At 38.3% G+C, this 24650-nt stretch overlaps 2 protein-coding genes across 5 annotated transcripts; both read left to right on the top strand.

Annotated features, from left to right (window-relative positions):
- The first annotated feature begins 1227 nt into the window (after positions 1-1227).
- LOC103709456 (14-3-3-like protein D) lies at positions 1228-7867 on the top strand. Of its 2 annotated transcripts, none has more exons than XM_008794788.3 (7): positions 1228-1557; positions 1653-1959; positions 2049-2136; positions 4343-4452; positions 4536-4684; positions 7244-7296; positions 7427-7867. In XM_008794788.3, exons 1-7 carry the CDS (start codon positions 1485-1487, stop codon positions 7427-7429), a joined length of 783 nt encoding a protein of 260 aa, XP_008793010.1. In that variant the 5' UTR covers positions 1228-1484; the 3' UTR covers positions 7430-7867. The 2 variants fall into 2 exon arrangements, with proteins under 2 accessions (XP_008793010.1, XP_008793009.1); XM_008794787.3 differs by having other exon boundaries at positions 7241-7296.
- Positions 7868-13314: 5447 nt separating this feature from the next.
- On the top strand, positions 13315-24552 carry LOC103709457 (ubiquitin-conjugating enzyme E2 36). 3 transcript variants are annotated; one of them, XR_604449.4, is made up of 8 exons: positions 13315-13470; positions 13669-13696; positions 13913-13999; positions 20919-20977; positions 23373-23414; positions 23489-23593; positions 23913-24010; positions 24176-24552. XR_604449.4 is itself a non-coding variant. In XM_008794790.4 (8 exons), the coding sequence occupies exons 1-8, from the start codon at positions 13435-13437 to the stop codon at positions 24211-24213; spliced, it is 462 nt and encodes a 153-aa protein (XP_008793012.1). In that variant the 5' UTR covers positions 13316-13434; the 3' UTR covers positions 24214-24550. The 3 variants fall into 3 exon arrangements, 2 of the variants coding, with proteins under 2 accessions (XP_008793012.1, XP_008793013.1); XM_008794790.4 differs by having other exon boundaries at positions 13316-13470; positions 23489-23562; positions 24176-24550; XM_008794791.4 differs by lacking the exon at positions 13669-13696 and having other exon boundaries at positions 13321-13470; positions 23489-23562; positions 24176-24550.
- The last annotated feature ends 98 nt before the right edge of the window (positions 24553-24650 follow it).

Here is a 24650-nt window from a genome sequence, read left to right as displayed (position 1 = left end):
AGAGATGTAAATTGAAGCCAGAGCAACCATGAGAAGCAGGCTAAAGGGTACCAAGAAGGAATGCAGAGTATCACATTTTAACTGGTCATCATTTCATGGAATGATGTCGTTGACTTGGTCAATAGACATGGCCGTTCGATGATGCATGTAGGTGTTTTTGGCGTACACATGCGTGCATGAATAGCGCTCGTAAAAGGCAAATGCATGATACAAAGTCTTAAGCCCTTGAAATATGAAAGATGATGTGCAGTATATATAGAGACTGAAAAGTAAATGCAAGGAAGACCACTTGATAAGATAAGTACAGATTGATGGATGCACACTGTACATGCATATATATGTATTTATGTGCCTAAGATATACATATGTATATTATAATACATAATATATAATTGAGTTTTAAGTATGAATTTATCTATATCCAAATCCAAATTCAACAAGACTTCCGATCTAAGTTTGGAACTCAAACCCAACTAAATAATTTATTGGACTTAGTTTTTATATCCAAATCTTCTTTTTTCCTAATTCTGACAGCAAATTATTAACTTTCACGCATCTTAATCATCGCTAATGGTAGATGTTGTTTTTATCATCACCATACATCTGCATAGATGGAATCATCCCTAGCTACTTGGGTGCAGTAAGTACTATTTTGCTGGGAGTTAGTTTTTAAAAGATTGAATAAGTTCATATAGAAAAATATGAATTAGCCCCTCCTATTTTTTTAAAAAAATTAATTAAATTTATAAAAAAAATATTTTAGTATTTTTATTTGTGAATTTAATTGGTGCCTCCACCTGAATTGTCCGGTAGAATCGCTATCTAATCTGTCGGTTACTTAAATGGTGCTAATGTGTCGTACTCATACAGGAATAGAGCTGCCATGCTGATGGGGCTCTACTGTGGGTAGAAAAGATATGAGTAAAAAAAAATTCTATCCGCATCGAATATTTTTCAGCAGAAAAAGGCGTTGGTAGGTTGAAAAAAAAAAAAAAAATGATGCTATAATGTTGTATCGCCGATCGCTGCGATGTGACACCTGCCTTACGAACCGGTCCACCCAGCTTTGCTACTAATAAAAAACTGACTTCACGCTGTATCCAGCTATCAGACCGTCAAAGCGACACCCGGAGTTGGCGTCCAGTTCCATCGACGCGCCCACGGCAGCCGCGAGCTTAAAATGCAATGCGTTGGAGAAACGCGCTCTTTTCACGCTAATCCTATCCACTTCACCGCAAGCGGATGCACCGATATCCGTCAGCTCTTCATCCAACGGAGAATTCTGAGAATCAACGCGAGGCAAATCCGTAAATTCACGACATTCCAGGGGCATCTCTCAATCCGCGTCCCCTGCTCATTTCCCCACGCCTTTCCGCCGTCCACATTTCCATCGACCTCGCGAGCCCGGAGCTCAGAGACGAGGAAGCGAGAAGAGAGGGAGAGGGAGAGATCGAGATCAAGGTAGAGCTCGGATCCGATCGGTAATGGCGTCTCAGAGAGAGCGAGAGAACTTCGTCTACATCGCCAAGCTGGCCGAGCAAGCCGAGCGCTATGACGGTAGGGTTTCTTTACGCAATCTCGATGCCTAGGGTTCCTCTCTTCGACTGGTTCTAGGGTTAGGGTTTTGGTCCGATCCGTGTTTTTTACCTCAGAGATGGTGGAATCGATGAAGAATGTCGCGAAGCTCGACGTGGAGCTGACGGTGGAGGAGCGGAACCTGCTTTCTGTGGGCTACAAGAACGTGATCGGTGCGAGGAGGGCGTCGTGGAGGATCCTCTCCTCGATCGAGCAGAAAGAGGAGGCGAAGGGGAACGAGAACCACGTGAAGAGGATCAAGGAGTACCGGCGGAAGGTGGAGTTGGAGCTCTCGAACATTTGCCTTGATATCATGGCCGTGATCGACGAGCATCTTATTCCTTCTTCCTCCGCCGGGGAGTCCTCTGTTTTCTACTACAAGATGTGAGCCATATACGAGATTTTGGGTCCAAGATTTGGTGCGTTATTCGGAATTATTTTGGGGTCTTGAGAAATTTATTGTTTGATTACAGGAAGGGTGATTACTATCGCTACCTGGCGGAGTTCAAGGCCGGCAATGAGAGGAAAGAGGCGGCGGAGCTGTCCCTGAAGGCATATCAGGTATATATATTTGATGTCCCGCTTCCCCTTTTCTCACAGTTAGTGCTTATCCGATTTTTTATAGTATTCGTTGTTTGCTTTTCTCTGTGCTTGCAATCTTTGTTGAATAAATTTACCTTTAGTCTTGACAAGCATTATACCAAAATTTGCATTTGGTTTCCTGTTTTTTATCCTGTGATTCATGAACAAGTATTTTCTTGGTTTCTTTAAAGTTTATATGTGGTAAGTATTTGTCTTTTACATGCATCATAAAACTATGTTGTGTGCATGTGGATCTCTTTAGGTTTTCTTTTGTTTATTGCAGCGCTATTGGAGCAGGAGAAGGGAGGTGCAGCCTATTTTTAAGTACTGTTGTTTTTTTTATTTTTTGTTTCAATAAATAATTTTCTGTCATGGAGTCGATGATTAAAAGGTGATTGCAGTATGTGGGCATACTGCATAGCAAATATGCAGCGGACGTACTGCACATGCAGTTGTTACTATATAGCTATTTAAAAAGAAGTAAAATATATTAAATATAATAACAACTATGACAATAATAGTGTTTTTTTCTTTTGAAAATGTTAACAATATTAATGACAATAGAAACTAACAAGTTGTGCTTACTTACTGTTTAATATTTAATATCTAATAACAATAGCTAAGGAATAATTAATATACTAACATTATTAGCAATTCCCATATTCGGCATGCTCGGAACCCACATCCAACCTAATCATCAGCTCGAACCATCTCCACCTGCATGGGCCTACATGGAATGGGCTGCATATGTGGCCTCACAATATTATGCATATGCAGCGTGCAAATGCTAAGTTAATTTCTTGTTTTGGCTCATGTGTAGTTGGACTGTATATAGTAACTCCCTATAGGCAATGCTGTACGGTGAGGGGACCACATCCATATGTGCAGTTGTGTCCACTGCATTTTAAAACACCCCATGGAATCAAGGAGCTAAAGCCTACATATGGTTGTAATATAACCAACCTAGATCCATATTTATATAGATGTCATGCAACTCTGTATATTTGATTAGGTTTACAGAAGTTACCTCTATGTGTTTTCTTTTTCTTTTTATTATTTTCTTGGTTGATGTTATGGGAGCTTTTTGATCATTCAATCCCATCATTTGCTATTTTTCACTCGACGTGGAGCCTTTTCAAATCCTTTTTGGTTATTTGTCTCCATGTTTTACTAGCTCGACTTCTTCTCCTCCTTCTTGACCCTAAAAATACTTCTTGATAACAATATAAATGAGAAATATATTTTAAATAAGTAAAAAAAAAAGGTCTAGTTTGCATTTGGTGAAACCAATAGTAGTTAAGCTAAATTGCTAATGAGAACACTGCAACATGCATTTGATTTCTTACTGATGGTGTAAGCAATCATATACTTTTTGCTAGTTCACAATGGTTATTCTGATGCTGCCTTCCTTATCCTAGTCATGGTTCAACATCATTAAGATACCTAGTGGAAATTGTGGACCTTTTTTATCAAAATTACCTGGTCAGATAAAGATGTCTAATACTTGATGGTAACAATGTTTGGACTTTCTTGTGGCTTGGTGTTTCATAGTATCAATTCCAACTATAGCACTTAGAATTCTTATCACAAGTCAATTGCTAGGAAATAGAATGTTTTTTTTGGTTTCTAATCAAGCGTCTTAAAAATACCGGCTGGAATGCGTCAGCTCTAAAGGCTATGACAATGTTGGATTCAGTGGAGTGCACAGGTTCTGCATGTAGGAGCCTCTTTCTGCAAATTTGCTGTCTATCAGCTAATAAATACTTCTATGTGGTTTTTGGCCAGCTCGATGTTGCCCAACTGGTGCTAAGCTTAATCTGCTGAAATAATATCTTATGCAGGCTTAAGATTCTGCCTAACCAGGCCACATTCTATAAGGTTCTTTCATTTTGAGATGATCTTAGATTAGTTCCATGGGTCTTATCTGAACCTTGCAGGATTGTAGTTTGTACAATTGTAATATAACTAGATTGCCTCTGTGTCAACATTTAGTTTAACTTCTTCTCCTCATTCTCCTCCTCCTCCTTCTCTCTCTCTCTCTCTCTCTCTCTCTCTCTCTCTCTATCATTTATGCTTTTCTAAATTGTTTGTTGTATTGTCTAATATGCATAACAAATCTTGCTATTGCTCTGGTATGATATCTGTTATAATGATATTTCTAAGTATATGCTCAACCTCTTTGCAGATGGCTACAACTACCGCTGAGGCAGACCTGTCTCCTACACACCCTATTCGATTGGGTTTGGCATTGAACTTCTCAGTTTTCTATTATGAGATCATGAACTCACCTGAGAGGTGTGCATTTACAATGAATGTTCAGGTACATTCTTGTATGCTATATTATTATGGATATAATGTTACATGAAAATTGGTTTTAGGGCTTGCCACCTTGCTAAACAAGCTTTTGATGAAGCAATATCTGAGCTCGATACGCTGAGTGAAGAATCTTACAAGGATAGCACTCTGATCATGCAACTTTTGAGGGACAACCTCACCTTATGGACCTCTGACATCCCTGAGGATGGAGGTAATAGATGACCCACTCTGTGGACATTCCGTTCAAGCACAGTTTCTATTACTCTGTCAATTCTTTAGGAGTGCCCTCTGTAATCTCATTTTAATTTAGGCGTAATGCTATCACAGGACATGCAAAGCTATCTGTGCACTTCTAGCACAATGCTGATTTTTTCTAAAATGTACATTATAGTAACTTTTCTATGTCCATTCACAGCTACAGCCTTTCTTTTGTATGTTGGATACTTGACAATGATGCCCACTCATTTTGCAATTTTCAGTTCTTGGATTATGTAGTACTTACTATGATATTGATTTCAGAGACTGAAATTTGATTATCTTGAGATTAGACAGGTTCACGTGCCAGCCAGCCAGCCTGGTCCACTCAAGCCCAAAGCGTTTTGGGCGGGTTTGGACCACGGTTTTGGGCCCACTGGGCTAGGCCCTTCCTGGAAAATAACCCCGATTACTTGAAATGTGATGTGTATGTTACTTTCCAACCTAAAAATGACTTAACTGTAGCAAGCAAAAGTGTCGATTCTATGACATGGGAGACCTAATTTGTTGCATGTGGGCTTAGTATTTGGCAAGACCCCTTTGAGATTATAAAAAATGAACTTACCTTGGGCTCATTAACAAATTTTATAATGTAAGAATAGCAAGAATCATCCTATATGTCAATATTCCTTTTGGTTAACTTGAGCAAGTTTGGGTGTTGAAATAACAGGTAATTGTGTTGTGAGTAGAAACGGTTGAAAAAATATCCATTGCCTTCTTTCTAAGAAACTTTTCCTGATTATTGAAAAGGATTTATGGAATTTGAATTGTGAAAAGTGATTTTTTTTTTTGAAATATAGAAATTGTCATTAAAAAGAGATGCCATTATTTTAAATTGTACAGATAATCAACCTGTACCAATTGATTGTAGTCAAATGTTTGATAACACTAGCGGTTGTGTTTTCTAATATTTACTTTCATATATTGATGGCATTTCGTGAAAGATTAAATAGTAGTGCTTTACTCAATTTCATCTTTGTTCTGTAGATATTGACACTTTGAAAATATTGTTTGCTACGATTTCAAAAGGTTGACCTTGCTATAGTTCTATCTTATTCAACACGGATGGGATTTGACAAACAAAATGGAGAAGACCTTTGTCTATATATTGATGGCAATGCATGCGAAAGCAGTGCTAGATTTTTTTTTCTTGAGACACTGTTTTTTTGAGGGTTTATTTTTTTCTCAGTGGAAGAATTCTGAATAAATATCTTTCCAGAAACACTCTTCGTCAATGAACACAAGATGAGGAACATACCTAGAATTGCCCATTTCTTATTTGATGCACTTAATGGTATAAGGGACTATATTCAAATCTACAGAGGAGAATGGGTCAAACTTTCCGGAATTATCTTTCATGGTTGTGTGCCGTGATTGATGTGTACTTGCCCAACAAAAGATTTGTTTTGATTGGACAAAAGTGGTAGAAATTAAAGTGGCCCACTTCCAGCGGCTTCAGATCCTCACACTCAAGTCATCCACATGGGTTTATAGTTATAATTTGTTTAACTGGAGAGATGTTCTGAACTGGCTGAACTGCAGTTTGGTGGTCATTTCAGGTAACCAAGCATCTCGAAGTGACTACTTCTGGGAGAAATCAACATACTTGTCGGACTGCCTTTATTGAGACCCAACTTTACCACCCCAAATTCTTTACTCACTGGTAGGCAAAACCATGGATTTGGATCTTAGCTGCCAATTGCCCATTGAGCGGGACTCTAATAACTCGACTGATCCATCCCAAAGTCAGATTCGGGACACTACTTAAGGGTGCCCACTGCCTAGCAACCAAACCTGCCATAAGTTGAAATTTGTTATTGAAAATTCAGCACCATTATGCTTCTATTTGAACTCATATTAGCCTAAAACCTGTTGACTCAAATACTCTTTGTTAGTTACACACCTAGGGCTTGTTTAGGAAGTTCTTGCCTTATCTAGTGGGATGGATGGGGAGGAGGGTGCGGGAGGGGAGAGAGGGAACCGGAGCGGGAGAGGCAGGGGTTCATGGGCCCGATCTTCGGGATAAAAAATAGACCTCTCAAAATCCTTTTTTTAATCCTAACATGGTTGGGCCTGCAATCCTCTGCAATCTTCCTCTTCTCCCACAACCTCCACCCCACCCCCCCACCCTCCCTCATCCTGATCCCCAGTAGATAGAATGGACACAAATCTCCCATTCTACGGATGACTCTTTGTAATCTATTGTGATGCCATTTTACCTCATTTTACTTCCGAAGATTCTTGCATGTTATTGCTGTAACCTAGACATGATGTTTGTTGTGTGTTCCTTGGTATCTTCTATAATCTATATTCTTGTCCAATGTTTTCTTCATTCGTGTTACATAAAGAATATGACTAGAAAATTGGAGATTTCCTCCTTTAACCTTGTATGTCTTTCTCTCACTACTTTTTGGCTCAATCTTTTGACATACCTAAGGAAACTACTACAAATTTTTATGCTTTCCACTATTGGAAGATGCTTTTATAATGATATGCTCAAATTTGGCTGCAGCAGAAGATGCTACCAAGGATGGGGCTGGAAAGGCTAATGCAACTGAAGATGCTCAGGTTGGTTTCTGTAATTGATAGCAAAAGAATTCTTTTGAGTTATAAAGATTAGATGATTAACTTACTCTCTTGTTGAAGCAGAGATTGTTCCTTAAGGTGAACTAAAATTATTGTATAAAAAATTTTGCAGTGAAGTGGACCAATTGCAAGCGATGATGAAGTAGAACAGGATGAGGATTCTGAAGACATCCTTGGTGATTTTGTTCTGTTAGTTGAGTTTTCAAGCATCTACCTTGTTCTTGTGCTTGTTTTTATGGGCTTCAGTTGCTAGTCGGACATATATGTAAGTTGGCGTCTGAAGATCGTGTTCCTTCTACGTGTCATCCCATCATTCCAATGCTTCACAACTTAAAATATTGGTGATATGGTGTGACTGCTTTCAAGAGTTGTTGCATTAATTGGTGTCGAGCGAAGGAACACCTCTTTAGCTCAGTTTTTTTTCTTTTTTTTTTTCAGGATGTGCATTGTCTGGTTTTTTTGTCCCCTTTAATTTGAACTGCTGACTGACCTTATTCTGGTTAGTGAAAGAAGTGGAGAGAGACTATAAAAGAGCTCACCAGGATTTGACATAGTGATGACTAGGCTTAAGAAAATGTGATGAATGTGATGATCTTGGTAATCATTGATATGGCTGCTCAGTGCTTCAAAATATCCCTAGATTTGCTCAATGATTTAAGAAAGGTGGATCCTGGTGCAATGGTAATATTGTTTCGTTGTGATTTAGATACTATGGGTTCATGTTCAAAACACAAAAATAATATCTCCACATGTAGGGGTAAGATTGCGTTCAGATCTTGTAGTGGTGGGAGTTTTTTTTGCACAAGGATGGGTTCTAGATTTTGTGATGCTAAAGTTTAATGTCTGATATTGATGGTATAATGATCCTCCGAAGCAATAGTTTGTCCCTCGTTATGGTGCTGTTGCATACGGTGATTTATCGACTGAAGAAGGTCCTTTAGGGCAGATCGCTTTATTGTTGCTAGGCATCCCTTTGGAAGATCCCTATCGTCAGCCATCTGGCGATAGGATTTGTATTTGTTTTGAATGCTCGTGATGAGCCGTAGATGGAAGTGAAGTTTAAACTCCTCGTTCGGGTAAACCATAGCATGCAGCATTGGAATTTTTCATGTCAAGATTATAACATCGTAGGTTTCCCTGCATGTACGTACGACAGAATCGGTGGACCAACTCTGGGATGCAAACAGGATTAAATTATGACTCGGGTGGGAAGTGGGCCTGGGCCGGGCCAACTTTGGGTAGGGTTGCAGGCTTTTTGGTCCTCGATATTTGGCACCTGAGGCTTTGGGGGGAATGCTCTGTTGCATGGGAGCATGTTGCCTCATCGACCAAAATCAAAGTTCCTGTAATGTCATTTTTTCGGAGTAAGGTGTGATGATCGGCAATCATTTCATGGAAATAAGAAAAGTTTCTCGATGCCAGCTGCTTGGGAAAACCATCCTGGATGATCCTCCTGTTCATAGTACAGGAGTGCAACCACAAGGCTCTAAATATGTTTCCAACGTCCATTATGATGTTACTGATTATTATGATGGTTTTAAGGTCGAATGAGGCATTATGGAAGCCTTTGGCTCAATCGAACCAACTGCAGTCCCACCAGCTCATCTGAGAAGAGGGGAATAGCTCAAAGGAAGCTTTTGGAACTGCCGAGCATTCTGTCAGGAAAAAAACAAACTGATCCAAAAAGCAAATCAATTTTAGGCCAAATCCGCCGTAGTCTAGTTGGTTAGAATACTTGGCTCTCACCCGAGAAACCTGGGTTTGAGTCCCGGCAACAGAATGCTATCCTTCGTTTTCTTGAACTTTCAATATTTTATAACACACGATATCACTTTTTTCTCCTGAGATATTAGTTGTTTTCTTGAACTTTTTTTTTTTTTTTTATAACACATGATTTCACTTTTCATTGCCAGCCACAACAGCCACTGAGATCCTTGCTGTTGCTCTTCAGTATGCCAGAGATAGGAATCCCTGCATTCACCTAATAGGAAATCATATAGCCAAATCACCGATCCTTCTAGCTTTGATATGGGACATTATTCATCCTCCGAATTCCACAAAATCAATTACTTTAAGAGGGCATTTGGTTTGTAATCAAAGTCTTAATCGCAGTCGTTCGAACTTTCATATAGGACATCATTCATTCCCCAAATTTCACAAAACCAATTACTTTAAGGGTGCATTTGGTTAGCGGTTGGAATTGTAATCGGAATAGTCATATTCCTCGATATGTTTGATTCGTAACTGAAATCAGTATCTAAATTGGAATGAAATTTGAATCGAGATCGAATTTTGGAGGATTGGGGCATTTCCATTCCATCTTGAATTAGAATGTGAATGCAACTCTCCCAACCAAACTGCTGGGATGGGAGTCACTTATTTCTATTTATGTTCTAGAGCCTAACATTCCTCTACAAACATGCCCTAAAGTTCTCTTTGCCCCTTCCCTATGTCTCTATTCCAGTTCTTATTGCCGCATGCATACTTTGGAATAGTGGTTTTTGTGTTGTATCTGGCATGGCCACTCCAAGTTAGCCAACTGAGCTATGTGGCCTGGACTAAGGCCTGAACCAAATGGGTCCTAGAGCGGACGAGACCGCATCCGGTTGGCCTCTACTCACGGGCACGGCTCACCTCGCTGTTAGCAGTGAACCACCATCTTTTTTCACATTTTATATTGGTATATTTATTCATTTAATTCAATAATACATATTTGGATTTAAATAAACACATTAACCAGTTACATAACTTTGCAATACTAACAGCTATTAGATAATTATTCTTACCTACCTCAGATTGGATCGGGTTGGGTAAAGTAGATGGTGCAGGTTAGGTAGACAAAGTAGATTGGATCGGGTTGGATCAGATCCATTAGGTTGGATCCATTACTGCTTCGAGTATTTTATTTAGAACCCATACCTCACCCAGAGGTTAAACGGCCAAACAAGTGTAGCAAAACCCGCCTCATTCGGGTCGGATTAGGGATCCGTCAGGTATACTACAATTGCCATCCCTACCTACCTATTGGCTCATCTCTTTCTATTTTCACAACTCATCATCAATTTGATCCGCTAATAGGATATGTTCAAAATGATTTTAATTCTTTAACCAATCTAGGGTTTGGTTTATAATGTCATATGTTTGAAATTAGCTTAATTCATAAGCCATCTAGCTTTAGTTTAGATCAATAATTTTCTTCTCTTGTATATAGGGTGAACATTTAGTTTCTTCCACTGTCCTTGGTCAGTGAAATACAAAACTAGAGTTCAGTCAACTCTTTACTCTTTAGGCATCAAGCTCTGCGGGATCTGCTTTAAGTGGACACTTGAAAGAAAAATTTATATTTTTACCCAAAAAAAAAGAGAAAAATTTATATGCTTACGCAGGCAGAGAGAGAGAGAGAGAGAGAGAGAGAGAGAGAGAGAGAGAGAGAGAGAGAGAGAGAGTTTGGAGTAAAATCTCTATATTTTTTCCTAACTGCAATGATATGGAATAAAGATTCTGGGACAGCATTGCACATTGGTTGTCGACATGAATCGCAAAAACTTCCCAAGAAAAAAGAATAAAATTCATTCCGAGTGGCAAGACAAATAGTTGCTCATTGTGGAGCCTAATCCTCCATTGCTTCGTGACCTTGACGGTGTTTCCTATGGCCATGAAATGATTGGTCCAAGAAATGGGATCATATATCAAGATTTCTTCAGTGGTGGTGCAATTTGAATATTGTATCTATCCATCTCATTTGGACAATGTGGACACCATGTATAAAAAAGAAATAAAAAAGAAAAGATTGTACTATTTCAGTCTAGCAACAACTTTTTGTCCCATTATTATAATAAGATGTATAGAATACCATATATAGAGATTGGTGTTTAGATTTTAGCATCGCGCACTTCACACATTGTCATAAAATTCAATCTTGCAATGCAAACTCTATCAATTATAGGCATGAATAAATTTTGAAATCCTTATCGATGCCAATTGTTATGATTGCTTCTTTCCCACATTAATTCTCAAATGGAAACCTTCTTGATCCATCTATGTGCCATTTTGATTTCATAAATAAGAAATTTTGTTTATTGAACTGGTAGGTTATTATACATAGTGTAACAACCCTTTTTAAGATATTATTTGGATTTCTTTATCCTGTATAAGTATCTAAGATCTATTCAGCGAATAATCGATGTGGGACTAAACACACGCCCGCACGGATCCTCACACATAGAAACGTCAGATTGCATGAGCCACAATAGTCTTTTTTAACTTCTTTTTTGTGTCTGAAATCATGAGCATAAACACATGGCAACTTGAGCTGGTTATTCCATTGCTTCTTGCACAAAGGGAACAGAGATCTTATTGTCCACACTTGAGCTTTGGTTGGCGTAGGGCTAACGCTAGCCCTCCCTGAAGCTCCTTTTTTTCTTTATTCTTATTATGCTAACAACATTCAACTTTGATGCTTTCTTAGTTGAAGGAGATTCCAAGTAAGGCTCAATGGAGTGCTTTCTTGGCATGCTTGTCCCCCACAAGCACCCGCATACAATACTACAATAATTTTAGAATCTGATTGATTGGAAAACCATTATTTAAATTATCTAAATTCTTTCGAACAATCAAACAACAATTGCAGTGTCAACCACTAATTGATGAATCTTTTGAGACATCATGACTTGCTTAAGACTTTGGATATTTTGATTTTGTATATCGATATGTTTTCGCTGTTGCTAGTATCAGGATAAATGTAATATGATATATTAACTTTCATTTTAGATAATCATAAACTTCGATGGTTTAAATGAATAAGAAATGCGATTTTTTGTAGTTTATATTCATCTTTGCGCTATGAGCTCAGGATCTGTGATTAAAATACTACTTACTTTATCAAACAATGCCTGCAAAATGTCTTTTTGATGATAATTGTAGCTCGCAATCGCTAACACTGTCCTGTTCCTCTTCTTACCAAAGTTTTGTGTAGCCTTGAATTTGTATATTTTTTGGTAAGTACCTTAAGTTCATATATTGATTCAAAGTCTTGCATGCCATCTTACATGCCTTCTCATACCATATTTTGTATATCATGGGCATCATTAAATGCTTGCATAACATCAGTGTTGTATGCAAGCATTTGCATGTCATCTTCATGCCTTCTCATATCATATTTTGTATATGTTGCATAACATCAGTGGTGTATGCAAGCATAGAAATTGTCAATTACAAATTTAGGGCAACATAATTTGCCAGAAGTTTTTTTTATGATATATATTTCATTTCTCACTTGAGGGGACTAAATCACTCTTTTCGCCAGCCCTAGGTCACGGAAAAGCCCAAAAGCCGTGCTACCCTATATGGAGTAAGTTAAGCAAGCACTTCTTAAAATAAAGCTGTCTTGCACATTTAGAGAAAAAAAAGAGTTAAATTTCAGTATTTTTTATAAAATTTATATAGAATAACCAAAATAAGAACTATCATTGAATAGGAGTCATAAAAAAAAAAAAAGTGTTGGAAGAAACATCCCAATCAAAGCTCGCTATTTCGGTACCGAATTACATATCGATGCCATATTAGCACAGTACCGACACGGTACAATATGAAATTTTTTAGGCGTACTGAATATTTATATGCCATCTATATTAGATATTGGTACCGAACTAATATAGTATAGTATGCTCCGTATAATTTGGTTTGGACTTATGTGGCATATGATCCGAATGTTTGGATGGAAAAGCATTAAAAGAACGAACAAAATTCATCATCTAGGAGACGACTTACAATCGCCTGAGAGGAGAAAAACTGCTTCTGCGGTTAAAGCTCACCTGTGCTCACCTATGGTGCCTACACCGCGGATCGACGCGCATCCAATGCACTCCGTCAGAGTAAAAAGGCCGAGTTGCGTAAAGGCGGAGTAAAATTACGAATTTAAGAGTTATAATTTTATATTCAAATTAAAAAGATTAAAGGGGAGATTAATAAATTCGGAAAGCTTTATAAACCCCAACCTATGGATCGAGATTTTTTCTCTCTCAAGGCCATTAGCTCACCGATTCGCTTCTCTTCTCTCTCTTCCTCTCGTCCTTCAATTCCCCCGAAAGAGAGAAGCGGAAACCCTATCTCCGGCCCCGAATGGCGAACAGCAATCTACCTCGCCGAATTATCAAGGTAAATCCCCCATCGGTGCGTCTACGATCCGATTCTCTTTTCACTGTCCATCCTTTTTGTTCCTTCGACCTCGATGGAGGAATGGATTTGATGCATGTTTCTAGGGGCTTTGATCTCCCAAATGTTTTCACGCATTTATTCTTGTTTTGGATTTCTCTTGTTTCTGATTCTGGTTTCTTGGGTCCCGTGATGGAGCAGGAAACGCAGCGCCTCCTCAGCGAGCCAGGTATCTTGAATTGCTCTTTCGATATCGTGCCATTTGTGATTTGATTTCGTGCTGATCGTTTCGGAAAATCGGTTTTCGACTCGACTTGCGGTTATTTGAAGATGTTAATAGCTTTTCAATTTTGCTAAATTTAGGGCGGTGGATTTTTGGGTTTTTTCTTGGGGATTCGCTTATTTATCTAGGGTTTTGGGTAATTCTTGCGGTGATCTGTTGCAGCTCCTGGCATAAGTGCCTCTCCATCAGAGGACAATATGCGCTATTTTAATGTGATGATTCTTGGACCGACGCAGTCTCCATATGAAGGTGATTAGCTTGCTAAAAATTTGTTATTGCATTTCGATTAATTTCACAAATTCGATAGTCCATGATTTTTCACGTCTTGCTTGGAATGCCAGGGACGGCATCTCTTGTCTGTCAGTCTGGTAGGATAACCTGCCTTAATGACTTGAAAGTTGCTGTGAATTATTTCTTCTGTTGCGTGTGTTAAAATGTGCAAATCCTGATTTGATCGTTGTGTTTTTCTCATTGCTTGCTATAATTGATTCGTACTATCTTTCGCATGTAACAACTTAGCGGAAATGTGTTGCCACGACTTTCTTTCAGTCAAGCTTGATACTGACGAGATTTTTCCTTATTATATTGATGGAATACTTAAATTTGCAAATGCTTATATTCATGTATTTTTGCTTATTTTATATCAGTTGATGTAATTTTCTTACCAGGATGCGTCATATATTAGTGATATTTGAAATTATAAGTTTTATTTGATCTGTACAGTACAGTTACGAGTTTTTTTCTTCCTTGTGTCATGACATGTGTTGTTACTCCATGCCATATATTATAGTTTGACTAGGTTACTTTCTTCTCTAATTTTTTTGTGCATAGGTTTAGCTATGTAAGCTTGTTGGTCAAGTAGGACAGCACTATTTTAAGGTCATGGAACCAAAGACAGCTACTCTTTAAAAAGAAAATGTCTTTATAAGAGACGGCTGCGATCATGCTTACCATTTCTTTCCTTTTTTTTTAAAAAAATGAACCTTCTGGCTTGGACTCATGATTTTGACGTGTCTGAGTTTTGGATGCTTATTCCAAGAATGGAATGTGCAGATTACTTGGCTTTTATTAAGAGTTGAGAATCCTGGGGACATTGATTGAACTTAACTTCAGTGGTGTTTTTTGGCATGTATGTGCAAAATCAGCCATTTTTTGTTGCAAAGATTGGTAATGTTGATATTTTTAGTATGTCATTGTAACTTTATTGTGATGGTTTTGAAATTTGATGTGGACCCTAATGGCCTTATATTTATTGTTCAATTGGAACTGTATACCTTACAGCAGTTCTATTATTTATGTACTGTGTAGCTTGTATATTTGTTCATTCTGTCATCATCCATGGTTTGTGCCCTATGCGTCCGTAGAGTATCAATTAGCATTATTTTGCATGTTAGAATACAAACAATTCAAGATGTAAGAACATATATCATGACATTTGGCAATCACAAGACAAACAACTTAAAAGTAGCGTATGTCTTAGTTCATACTTATTTATCAAATATGCTAACTTATCCAAGTTGTTGACATGGTTTAACATGTTTCTCTGAACCAAAGCCTAGAACAAATCTTGATTAGGTCATGCATGATATTGGATGTCTAGAATTGATTTGATGCATTTATCATGCTTGACTTTGTTTAAGTAGATTGCTCCAAAGAAATATGTTTTTAAGTGGCAACGGCAATGCTTTTGCTGGAAGACAAGACAATCAGATTATTGTGGGATAGGATCTCACTTTTATCTGAGTCATCTACTAGCATGAGTAGAAATAATATTGATAATACTTTCTTAAACAATTGAGTTTGGTGCAGGATTGGATCAATTAGTTAATTGATTCTAGTTTGTATCATGCGTGCTGGAGGACTCTTAGGTTAGGATATGGTCAGTTTCAACGTCAATGACTTGATAACCAGCCTTAGTAATGATTAGGATGTGTATCATATGTACAGCATCACAATACATATAAATATAATGTATTTTATCCATGTATATGACAAATCCCTATATTGTATGTTAGATTGATAAATGTTGTCATGTAGACAATTGGTCGTAATTTACTAATAATAGATGCATACACAGGTACATGCAATGGCACATTAGAAACAGGTTTAAGATTTATCGATAATCTGATTGAGTCCAGTTTATTAAAGTTTAGGAAGAAATAAGATCGCTCAAAGGTATCACGGAGATAGTTAGGAAATTGATCATTATATTTCTAATATTTACACCAATATTTTTCTTCAGATAAAGTTTTCTCAAAACACTAATGATTGCTGTATCTGAAAATTTAACTAACCTGTAGACTCAACTCGCTTAACAGTGGCTACATCAGAAACATGACAGTTCTACAAACAAGCATAATCTTTAATTTGTAATTGCCTTGTTTTGATGTTGAAGTTAACCATAGAATTAAGCCTAGCCCTAACTATTTGTGGTTGGTTTTTTGAATCCTTATTAGCCAAACATTTCTATTTAGCACTTCCTTTAATGTTATTTAAACTGGAATGCTCTTGCATTTATTTCAATATTTTACATGCTTTTGATGAATGGTTAAGATAACATCAGACCTCTACCTTGTAGGTTTAGATCAAGAAAACAGAAAAAAATATAGTTTGCTATGGATTAACAATTCATGATTTAGGTTGCTCATGGCTGGAGCTAGGCATGGACTTACTGGGCTTGGACTCACTGGGCTTGGCTGGCTTCGGGCTCAAGATGGGCCGTGGGCTTGAGCCCAAGCCTCAAAATTTGGGCTCGAACTTGTTTTGGGCTTGATGTGGGCAGGCTTAAGCTTGACTTTGGTTTGGAACAAACAGCTTGTTGGCCTTATAAACCGAGACGTTTTACACTTTTGAACCCAATACTCTTTAACTCCTAATCCCTTCCCTTCCTCTCCCCTCTTTTCTCTTTGTGTTCATGCCCAATGCCACAACCCATAACCGCTGTACATAGCTGCTGCTACTGCTGCTGCTGTATGCCACTATCAAAGAAAATTTGTGAGGTTGTGAGATCTATTCTCCACCTTCAAAGAAATGAAAGGTGATGCAGTGAGTTGAAAGCAGCAGTGGAGAGGACATGGTGGGCAACATGCAGCGAGGGAGAGCATCTAGTGGGATGTGGGCAGTGACGAACACTACATGATGCAATGGGCAGCAAAGTAGAGAGGATTATGGTGGTGTTTAGGCTGGTCTCTACAAGATTTAAGCCAATATTCTTTGTGAACTATTTTGAGCAAGATTAGAAGTAGGGATAGGATAACGGTTTGAAGATTGGAGGTCCGGTGGTCTAGTAAAAGATTAAAAAATATCTAGTGAGAAGTAAATGAACATTTCAAAAAAGTAATTGGGTTTTATACAAGATTGGAAGAGGAAGAACTTTGCTTTATACAAAGAAATGAAAGTCAAATTGTGACCTACCTGGCGACCTATTGCCTTAGTGAGAATGCAAGGCAAACCAAATAATCATTGAAATGGAATCAATCATCCTACACTATGTTAACAAATATGTGAAAGGTTTTATTATTTAGGATTTTTCGCATGGATACCTTTCTAAATATCGAATTTTGCGTGAATACCCTTTCAAAATTCATATTTGTATGTATACCCTCGTAAAACTCTTTTATTGTACAAATACCCTAATATAACGGTTGTTTTAACGGTGTTAAAAAAATCATATTTATATTAATTAAAAATAAAATAAAAAATTGAAATGATGTTATTATTCTTGCTATTTCCTCCCTCCGCCGCCTTAATCTTCCCTCCCCCCCCCACCCCCGATGTTCCGGCTTCCTCCCCGCCCCCTGCGTATCGGGATCCCAAGAAGAAGAAGAAGAAGACAAGAGCTCCACACAGTTGTGCTCTGCTTCAGAATCTCTTGGGCCCAGAAGAGAGAGAGAGAGAGGACTGCATAGAATCCAAAGGAACCTCGGCTCATCAGGATTATCTCTCGATCTATGACCCTGTTGATACCTCTGGTGTCTCGGTAGCTGGCTTTTTTTTTTCCTTCTGTTTTTTGGTTTTTGTTTCTTTTAACTTTTGAAGGGAGAAAGTGAGGGAACACTGTGAACCAGCAGTCCTCTCTCTCTCTCTCTCTCTCTTCTGGGCCCAAGAGATTTTGAAGCAGAGCACAGCTGTGTGGAGCTCCTGCCTTCTTCTTCTTCTTCTTCTTGGGATCCCGATACGCAGGGGGCGGGGAGGAAGCCGGGCACCGGGGGGGCTGGGGGGGGGTTGCTGGTGTGGGGTGGGGAGGGGGGGGATCTCTCTCTCTCTCTCTCTCTCTCTCTCCTGGGCCCAAGAGATTTTGAAGCAGAGCACAACTGTGTGGAGCTCCTGTCTTCTTCTTCTTGGGATTCCGATACGCAGGGGGCGGGGAGGAAGCCGGGCACCGGGTGGGGCTGGGGGGGGGGGTTGCTGGTGTGGGGTGGGGAGGGATCTCTCTCTCTCTCTCTCTCTCTCTCTCTCTTCTGGGCCCAAGAGATTTTGAAGCAGAACATAGCTGTGTGGAGCTCCTGTCTTCTTCTTCTTCTTGGGATCCCGATACGCAGGGGGCAGGGAGGAAGCCGAGCACCGGGGGGGGGGGGGGGGAGGAAATAGTAAGGATAGTAACGTCAGTTTAAAATTTTATTTTATTTTTAATTAATATAAATATGATTTTTTTAACACCGTTAAAACAACTGTTATATTAGGGGTATTTGTACAATAACCGAGTTTTACGAGGGTATACATGCAAATATCAATTTTGAAAGGGTATTCACGCAAAATTCGATATTTAGAAGGGGGTATCCATGCAAAAAACCCTATTATTTAATACACTTCAATGCATTCCTTATCAATAGGTTTCGGAGGGATGAGCAATGATTGTTGGCGAAATGTTTAACTTGTACGAATCTTTCCATTTTTTATCCGGTCCATTCGTTCGTACAGCTATTTACTTGATCACAGACATTTCTGCAGCACCTCTAACAGAAGAACAAATAGTCAATTTTGAAAGAACTTATTTTCAACTTCTTTTAGATATGAATCTATCTATGGAAATTGTAATTAGGCCTTGGGCCGAATCAGGCTTGCGTCTAATCATTTAGGGCCATGCCATGCCTAGGGCTAAACCCTAAAAAAACAATTGAATTTCAGGGCCAGGCCAGGTATAGCCTGCCTTCATTTAATCCAGGCCAAGATTGAACTTATGGTGAGTGGCCCAAGCCAAGTCCATTAGTAGCTCTACGTATGATTTTGATTATTCTGGTATCATTGATTGTTAATTGTGGAAAGTAATACATGCTAGGCGACTTAAGATGAACATATATATTGAAGAGCTAGTGAGAAATCTGGACCTGAATTGCCTTCGTTAGCTACTCTTTTTTTTTTTGCCAAAGATGTTAGCTACTTTAGCGGCGTGGAAGTGGAGCTTAAAAGGGAAGAAAAGGGGAGTGGAAGTGCCTAGGAAGATTATATGTTAGATCTCATTACATTTTAGAAAATGATATAACTACAACCCTTTAAACTTTTTAAGAAAATAAAATTATGGATATTAAAAAAAGAAAGATGAACTATCGATGTTACATATGGTATTGAACTAGATTAAATTTGATTAAATAATGTTGGAAGAAGAACATACTTGATTAAAATGAGTTGGAAGCATTAGAATGGGTGGATGCAGGAGTGAGACCAAGATTTTGAATTGGCTGAAACACCTTAAGTAGAATAACCTATCTCCTAATGTAAAATTCCACTGGGAAACCATCACAATCTAAATCTGAAGCTGCTAAGATGTGGGATCAAGATTCGTTGTACCGGTACTGTTAGGTATACCGGTTGCCTAGTGGACCAGCACGGTTCCGGTTCGGACCTGTTTAAACCGGTACCGAACTGGAACACTCTTTCCCGTCGGAACCGGGGAATAAGTAGAGAACAAGAGAGCGAGCGGGGGAGGGAGGGAGGAGAGGAGAGGCCGCCCGCGAGGGGGAGGCGGAGGCCGGGGAGGGGGCGGCGAGGCCCGCGGGGGCGCGACAAAGGTTGAGGCTGCGGTCCCCAAATTAAAAAAAATGGAGATTTTTAAGTGAAATCGGCAACCGTGTCCCTGTTTCTTTTGTCGTCCCCTTTTTCGAAAGAAAGAAATAGGGGACGCGGCCTCGGCCTTTGCCGTGCCCCTGCGGGCTCTGCCGCCCCCCACGGCCTTTCGCAAGCGGCGGAGGCCTCTCCTCCCTCCCTCTCTTCCATGCTCTCTCTCTCTTCTTCTCTTCGTCTTCCCTGGCTTCGGCTGGGTTCGGCCCGTACCGGTTACAGGCCGGACCAGTCCGAACCGGCCGGTACGGGCTGGTTCGTCAGACCATGCGTGGGATTCAAACTGTATGAAAAAACTGTTAGTTTATGAAAGTTGGTTTGGATATTGCTTCTCTCTGATTCAGAATGAGAACCAGCACTTCCGAAGACCCAATTATCTATATCTGATGCTTTGGTATAAACATAGTTATATAGTTGATTTTTTTCCTTGAAATAGATTTTCACCTACCTAGGGCTCGTAATGAATCTCTAGTAAATTCCTATAGAATTACCATATTCTGAAAGAATTCTCATGTAAATTTTGAGTTTGATATAGTGTTTTTTTTGTAAGATGGAAAGTATGGCCAATTAAGCCTATGCATATAATCTGCATTTGGACCACTTAAGTGGGTTGATGAAACCAACCTTCTGGAGAAAAGGTCAATATGCCTTTCTTTCCGCATGAGGCTTAATCATTTTTGGTTATTGCATCTATGATGGCCGCTAGTTGTGTTATTATTTTTGACACTGGTTTACACTGGGTGTTCCCTGCATATTGCATATGATAACAATTTCTACTTATATATGAGTTATTCCGTGTGTTTATTATGTTCCAATTTAATTAAGGATGAGCTATATTTTATGGGTTCTTGCATCTTAATTCTAGGTTCTTCTAGTGATATCTCCATGCAATGACTTATAATTAAATTGTGTCCTGTATTCCCACACTTGTATCGATCTCAATATTGAAATTGAATGAACATATCGATTTCTTCCATCAGATAGCTGTAATTAAAGAGGCACTTTTTAGGGAATGGATCTATGCAAAAATGATTTAAATTGTATTTTTTAATCAATTTGGTCTTTTGATTTTTATTAATATGAAATATCGTCTTTTTTTTTGCCTTAATAGGAGGGGTTTTCAAGCTTGAATTGTTCTTGCCTGAAGAGTATCCTATGGCTGCCCCGAAGGTAAAACAGCATTCAATAGAGTTCCCATGGGTCATTTGCATATTGTTAATGATAGACTGTTCTAGTAGTTGGTACTAAAAAAAACTTTGAAGGCTAATTTGCATCTAAATGTCTACTTCACTGTCACTTAATCCAAAGATGTGTCCTAACCATCAACGTACATGTAAAAAATGCTAGCCTTACATATTGTTCTTGTGTGAAGTGGAACTGACAAAATTTCTGTATATCACTTTCTGATTCAACCATTCAAGTAAAGGAAAAAAAATCTTGATGGTCCATGCATGTGGAAATTAGTAATTTTAGTCCAATTTTATGGGGTTGACTACGTGCATTTGTGCACCAAGATGGTTGTGTATCGTAAGCTGACTGTAATCATTGCTCGTATAGTTTTGAAGAAGACTTCCAACTTATGGTTTTCTGCTAAGCAATTGAGCGGATATAAATGGTTAGCGGAAAAATCTGAGGATTGTCAGTGGAGCAGTCACAACCTCAGTGATAGGATGGCTGCATGTATCCATAGGTGTCTTGCACAGTGACCTGCTTATCACTGTTGCAGATGGCTGCAAACAGAGACATGGCATTTCTTCCAGTAAGGAAGAAAGTAAATTGTGCAAAATGTCTTGTATTTGTTCCCCATTTGAATCTGTCAGGCTTCAAGCACTAAAATTTAGTCATCCATGAAGATATGATGTTCATTTTATGAAAACTCTGACAGATCATAGGAGTATGATTGCCATGAAAATCTATGTAGAATTATTTAGTTGAATTATTTACTCCTCATTCAACTGATGGTTGTGACTTGTGAAAAACTTTAACAATCTAAACCAATAAGCTATTTAATTGTAGTGTTCATCTATAAAAGTTGTTAGTAATAATGCCTAGCATGTGTTATCCTATGAGTCTATTATTTGCTTGTAGCACCTTGAATAAATTGCGGGGGTTTGCTTTAATGTGTTTCCTGTTTTAAAAAAAAAAATTGATACCTAAAAAGTTACAACTGATGTTAGTTATAGCGAATAATTATTGCAGTTTTGCCCTCATTTTTAGTAATTTTGTTATATAAAAAAAATTGGGCTTGAAATGATGGGATCATGAAAATATTATTTGTCACATATCAATAGTTAAAAGATTTTAAGTTTAAAATGTTTCACAACACAGAAGAAGGTGCAGCGGGAGGGCAGGTATGTTTAAGAAATGTGCTCTTAGCGGCGGCGTAAACATAAGCTTTACATGCTTGCTTGTATGCATTCATACTATTACCATATATATACTGTAGCTAACTGGATGGTGGATGATAGTATGATAGCTGCCTCTCATCTCTGATGTTTCTTTGTTTTCTAACTGTTTCCTAAAAATGTTAATTTTGAAATTTGAGTTACGAAAAAAATATAGTTATAATGGTCATTATTAATTCTGATAAATCATATGATGCCTATGTGGCAGTGCCAAAAAACAAACCCCTCTAAATACAGGTGTTGTTTTAGTGATTACAGAATGCTTATATAATAGCCATCTTTTGTGTTTGTTTTGTGAAGGATGATTGTTAATATCATCATGACAGCCATTGTTCAAACAGCGCATCCACGACTCGAGAAGGGTGTCCTCTCCCTCATAGACCTTTCCTTCTGCTACTGTTCTTGTAAATTTACTCTAAGTTCACTTCTTGTCATTGATATTATTATCTCCATTATTTGGTTTTTCAACATTGACAGGATATCAACTAAAATCTGATTCCAATTTACCTTGGTGTATTTGCAATGTTAAATTCTAGGACATGCTTGCAGTGTTCTCATGTTAAAGTCTTGCTAATTGGATCTCTATCTGTACTTCATGTGGCTCTCTATAGCTGATGATTCTTCTCATTGGTTATGACAGTAACCTGTACATTAGGAATATGCATAGATTATCTGTCACATTGGGCATCTAATGTACCTGTTAATGTTCATCTACTCTTATTTATTGATGCGAAAATTAAGGCATGTTGCCTTTTCGTTTTTTTTTTTTTCAATATATATATGAGAGAACTACAGGTTATGAGGGAATATCTTTTCTCAGTCTTCCCTATGCAGCCGATATCTTATTTTATCTGATGACCTTAAACATATGAGACTTGTTATATGCGCTGTTCAATTGCCTTATTTCTTATTCTTTCATGAACAATTCATTTTAATTGCTATCTTTATTTGAATTCATTTCGACTGCCCATTCTATTCTCTTGGTATTTTAGTATTTTTATTGTACCACTAGGCATTTATGATCCATGAAACTAGCTAATTTATAGTATTTGAGTCTCTTGATCTTGATTGCTTTTGAGGTTTGTGCTACTTTGATCTTGATCAGTTATAGTGTGTATTGAACCATCTATCTACTTCTGGTCTAATTGTTGATTTAACAGGTTCGCTTTCTCACCAAGATTTACCATCCTAATATTGACAAGGCAAGCAGATCACCTTCTTTTATTTGTTATCTTCCTGGAGAGAACGTATTTTGAATTTAATATTTTGCATGCAGCTTGGAAGAATATGCCTTGATATTCTTAAAGATAAATGGAGTCCAGCTCTCCAGATTCGAACTGTATTGCTGAGGTTACATGATTATTTCCATTGCACTATTACTGTTAGTACTGTCTTTTGATGATTCTTTATTGTTTCCTCTAGGAGAAATTTATTTTCCAAATTTCATTTTTTTCTCCCTCTCTCTCTAATAAGTGCTGTTACTACTGGGGTTTTATCCGCATGAGACTCTTAAGGGTTATGTGCAAGTTACTCATGATTATTAAGAAATAAGTCTCAGAAAATGATAATAGCAGCCTTTTATTAGATTATTCTAATCAAGCTATAATACTTTTGGTTTCATTATCTGGGGCTTGATTTTATAGGGGGTTATCGATCTTCTGCTGATTAATTGATGTTGTTCATTGTCCCTTTTTTATCAGTATTCAAGCGCTTCTGAGTGCTCCAAACCCAGATGACCCTCTTTCTGACAACATTGCAAAGCATTGGAAGGCAAATGAAGCTGAAGCTGTAGAAACAGGTTAGATTATAATCCTACGACTACCAGCTCGTGATAAACAACCTGGCCATGAGATTATTGTGTCAGGCAATAGCTATTTTAACTTGGTGATGGTTCACCTATCTGGATATTTCGTGGGCTTATGTCGCTATCTTCACTTGATGGAACTTATTTGGAATGGTGCAGCCAAGGAATGGACCCGTCTATATGCCAGCGGGGCATGACGACATTGCAGTAGTAGCTGTGTGCTCGTAATAACTAGTCCACTTTGGAAGTTAATTCGGCCATTGTTTGCTTGCAACAATGCAATGGAAGTGTTGGATGGTGCTCCTTTCAAATGTTAGTCCTTCCAAGCTCCAATTATACCATATGATGTAAATCACTTCGTTGGGCTGAAGCCACCTTTTCAGATATCATTTGTGTCACTAGTCGAAGTTTGCTGTTTTTGGGTCTCTTGTGCAAGGAGCATTCAGTTTCATAATAACATAGGTGCATTTTACGATTTTCATGTTTTAAAACAGCAGATATTGGAACTTGTTAAGGCAGTTTGTTTGTGCGCAAGTCTTCCCGTGCTCGAAATTCTCTGCTTGGATTTGCAGGGGTGATGTTTGTATTCTCAATAATTCGGTCTTGTTCATATATCACAGATAACATTGCTTTG

The sequence above is a fragment of the Phoenix dactylifera genome, chromosome 11 (genome assembly GCF_009389715.1).
Source record: "Phoenix dactylifera cultivar Barhee BC4 chromosome 11, palm_55x_up_171113_PBpolish2nd_filt_p, whole genome shotgun sequence".
Classification (NCBI taxonomy): Eukaryota; Viridiplantae; Streptophyta; class Magnoliopsida; order Arecales; family Arecaceae; genus Phoenix; species Phoenix dactylifera.
The sequence above is the reverse complement of the archived record's forward strand: the minus strand, read 5'-3'. Positions and strand labels throughout refer to the sequence as shown.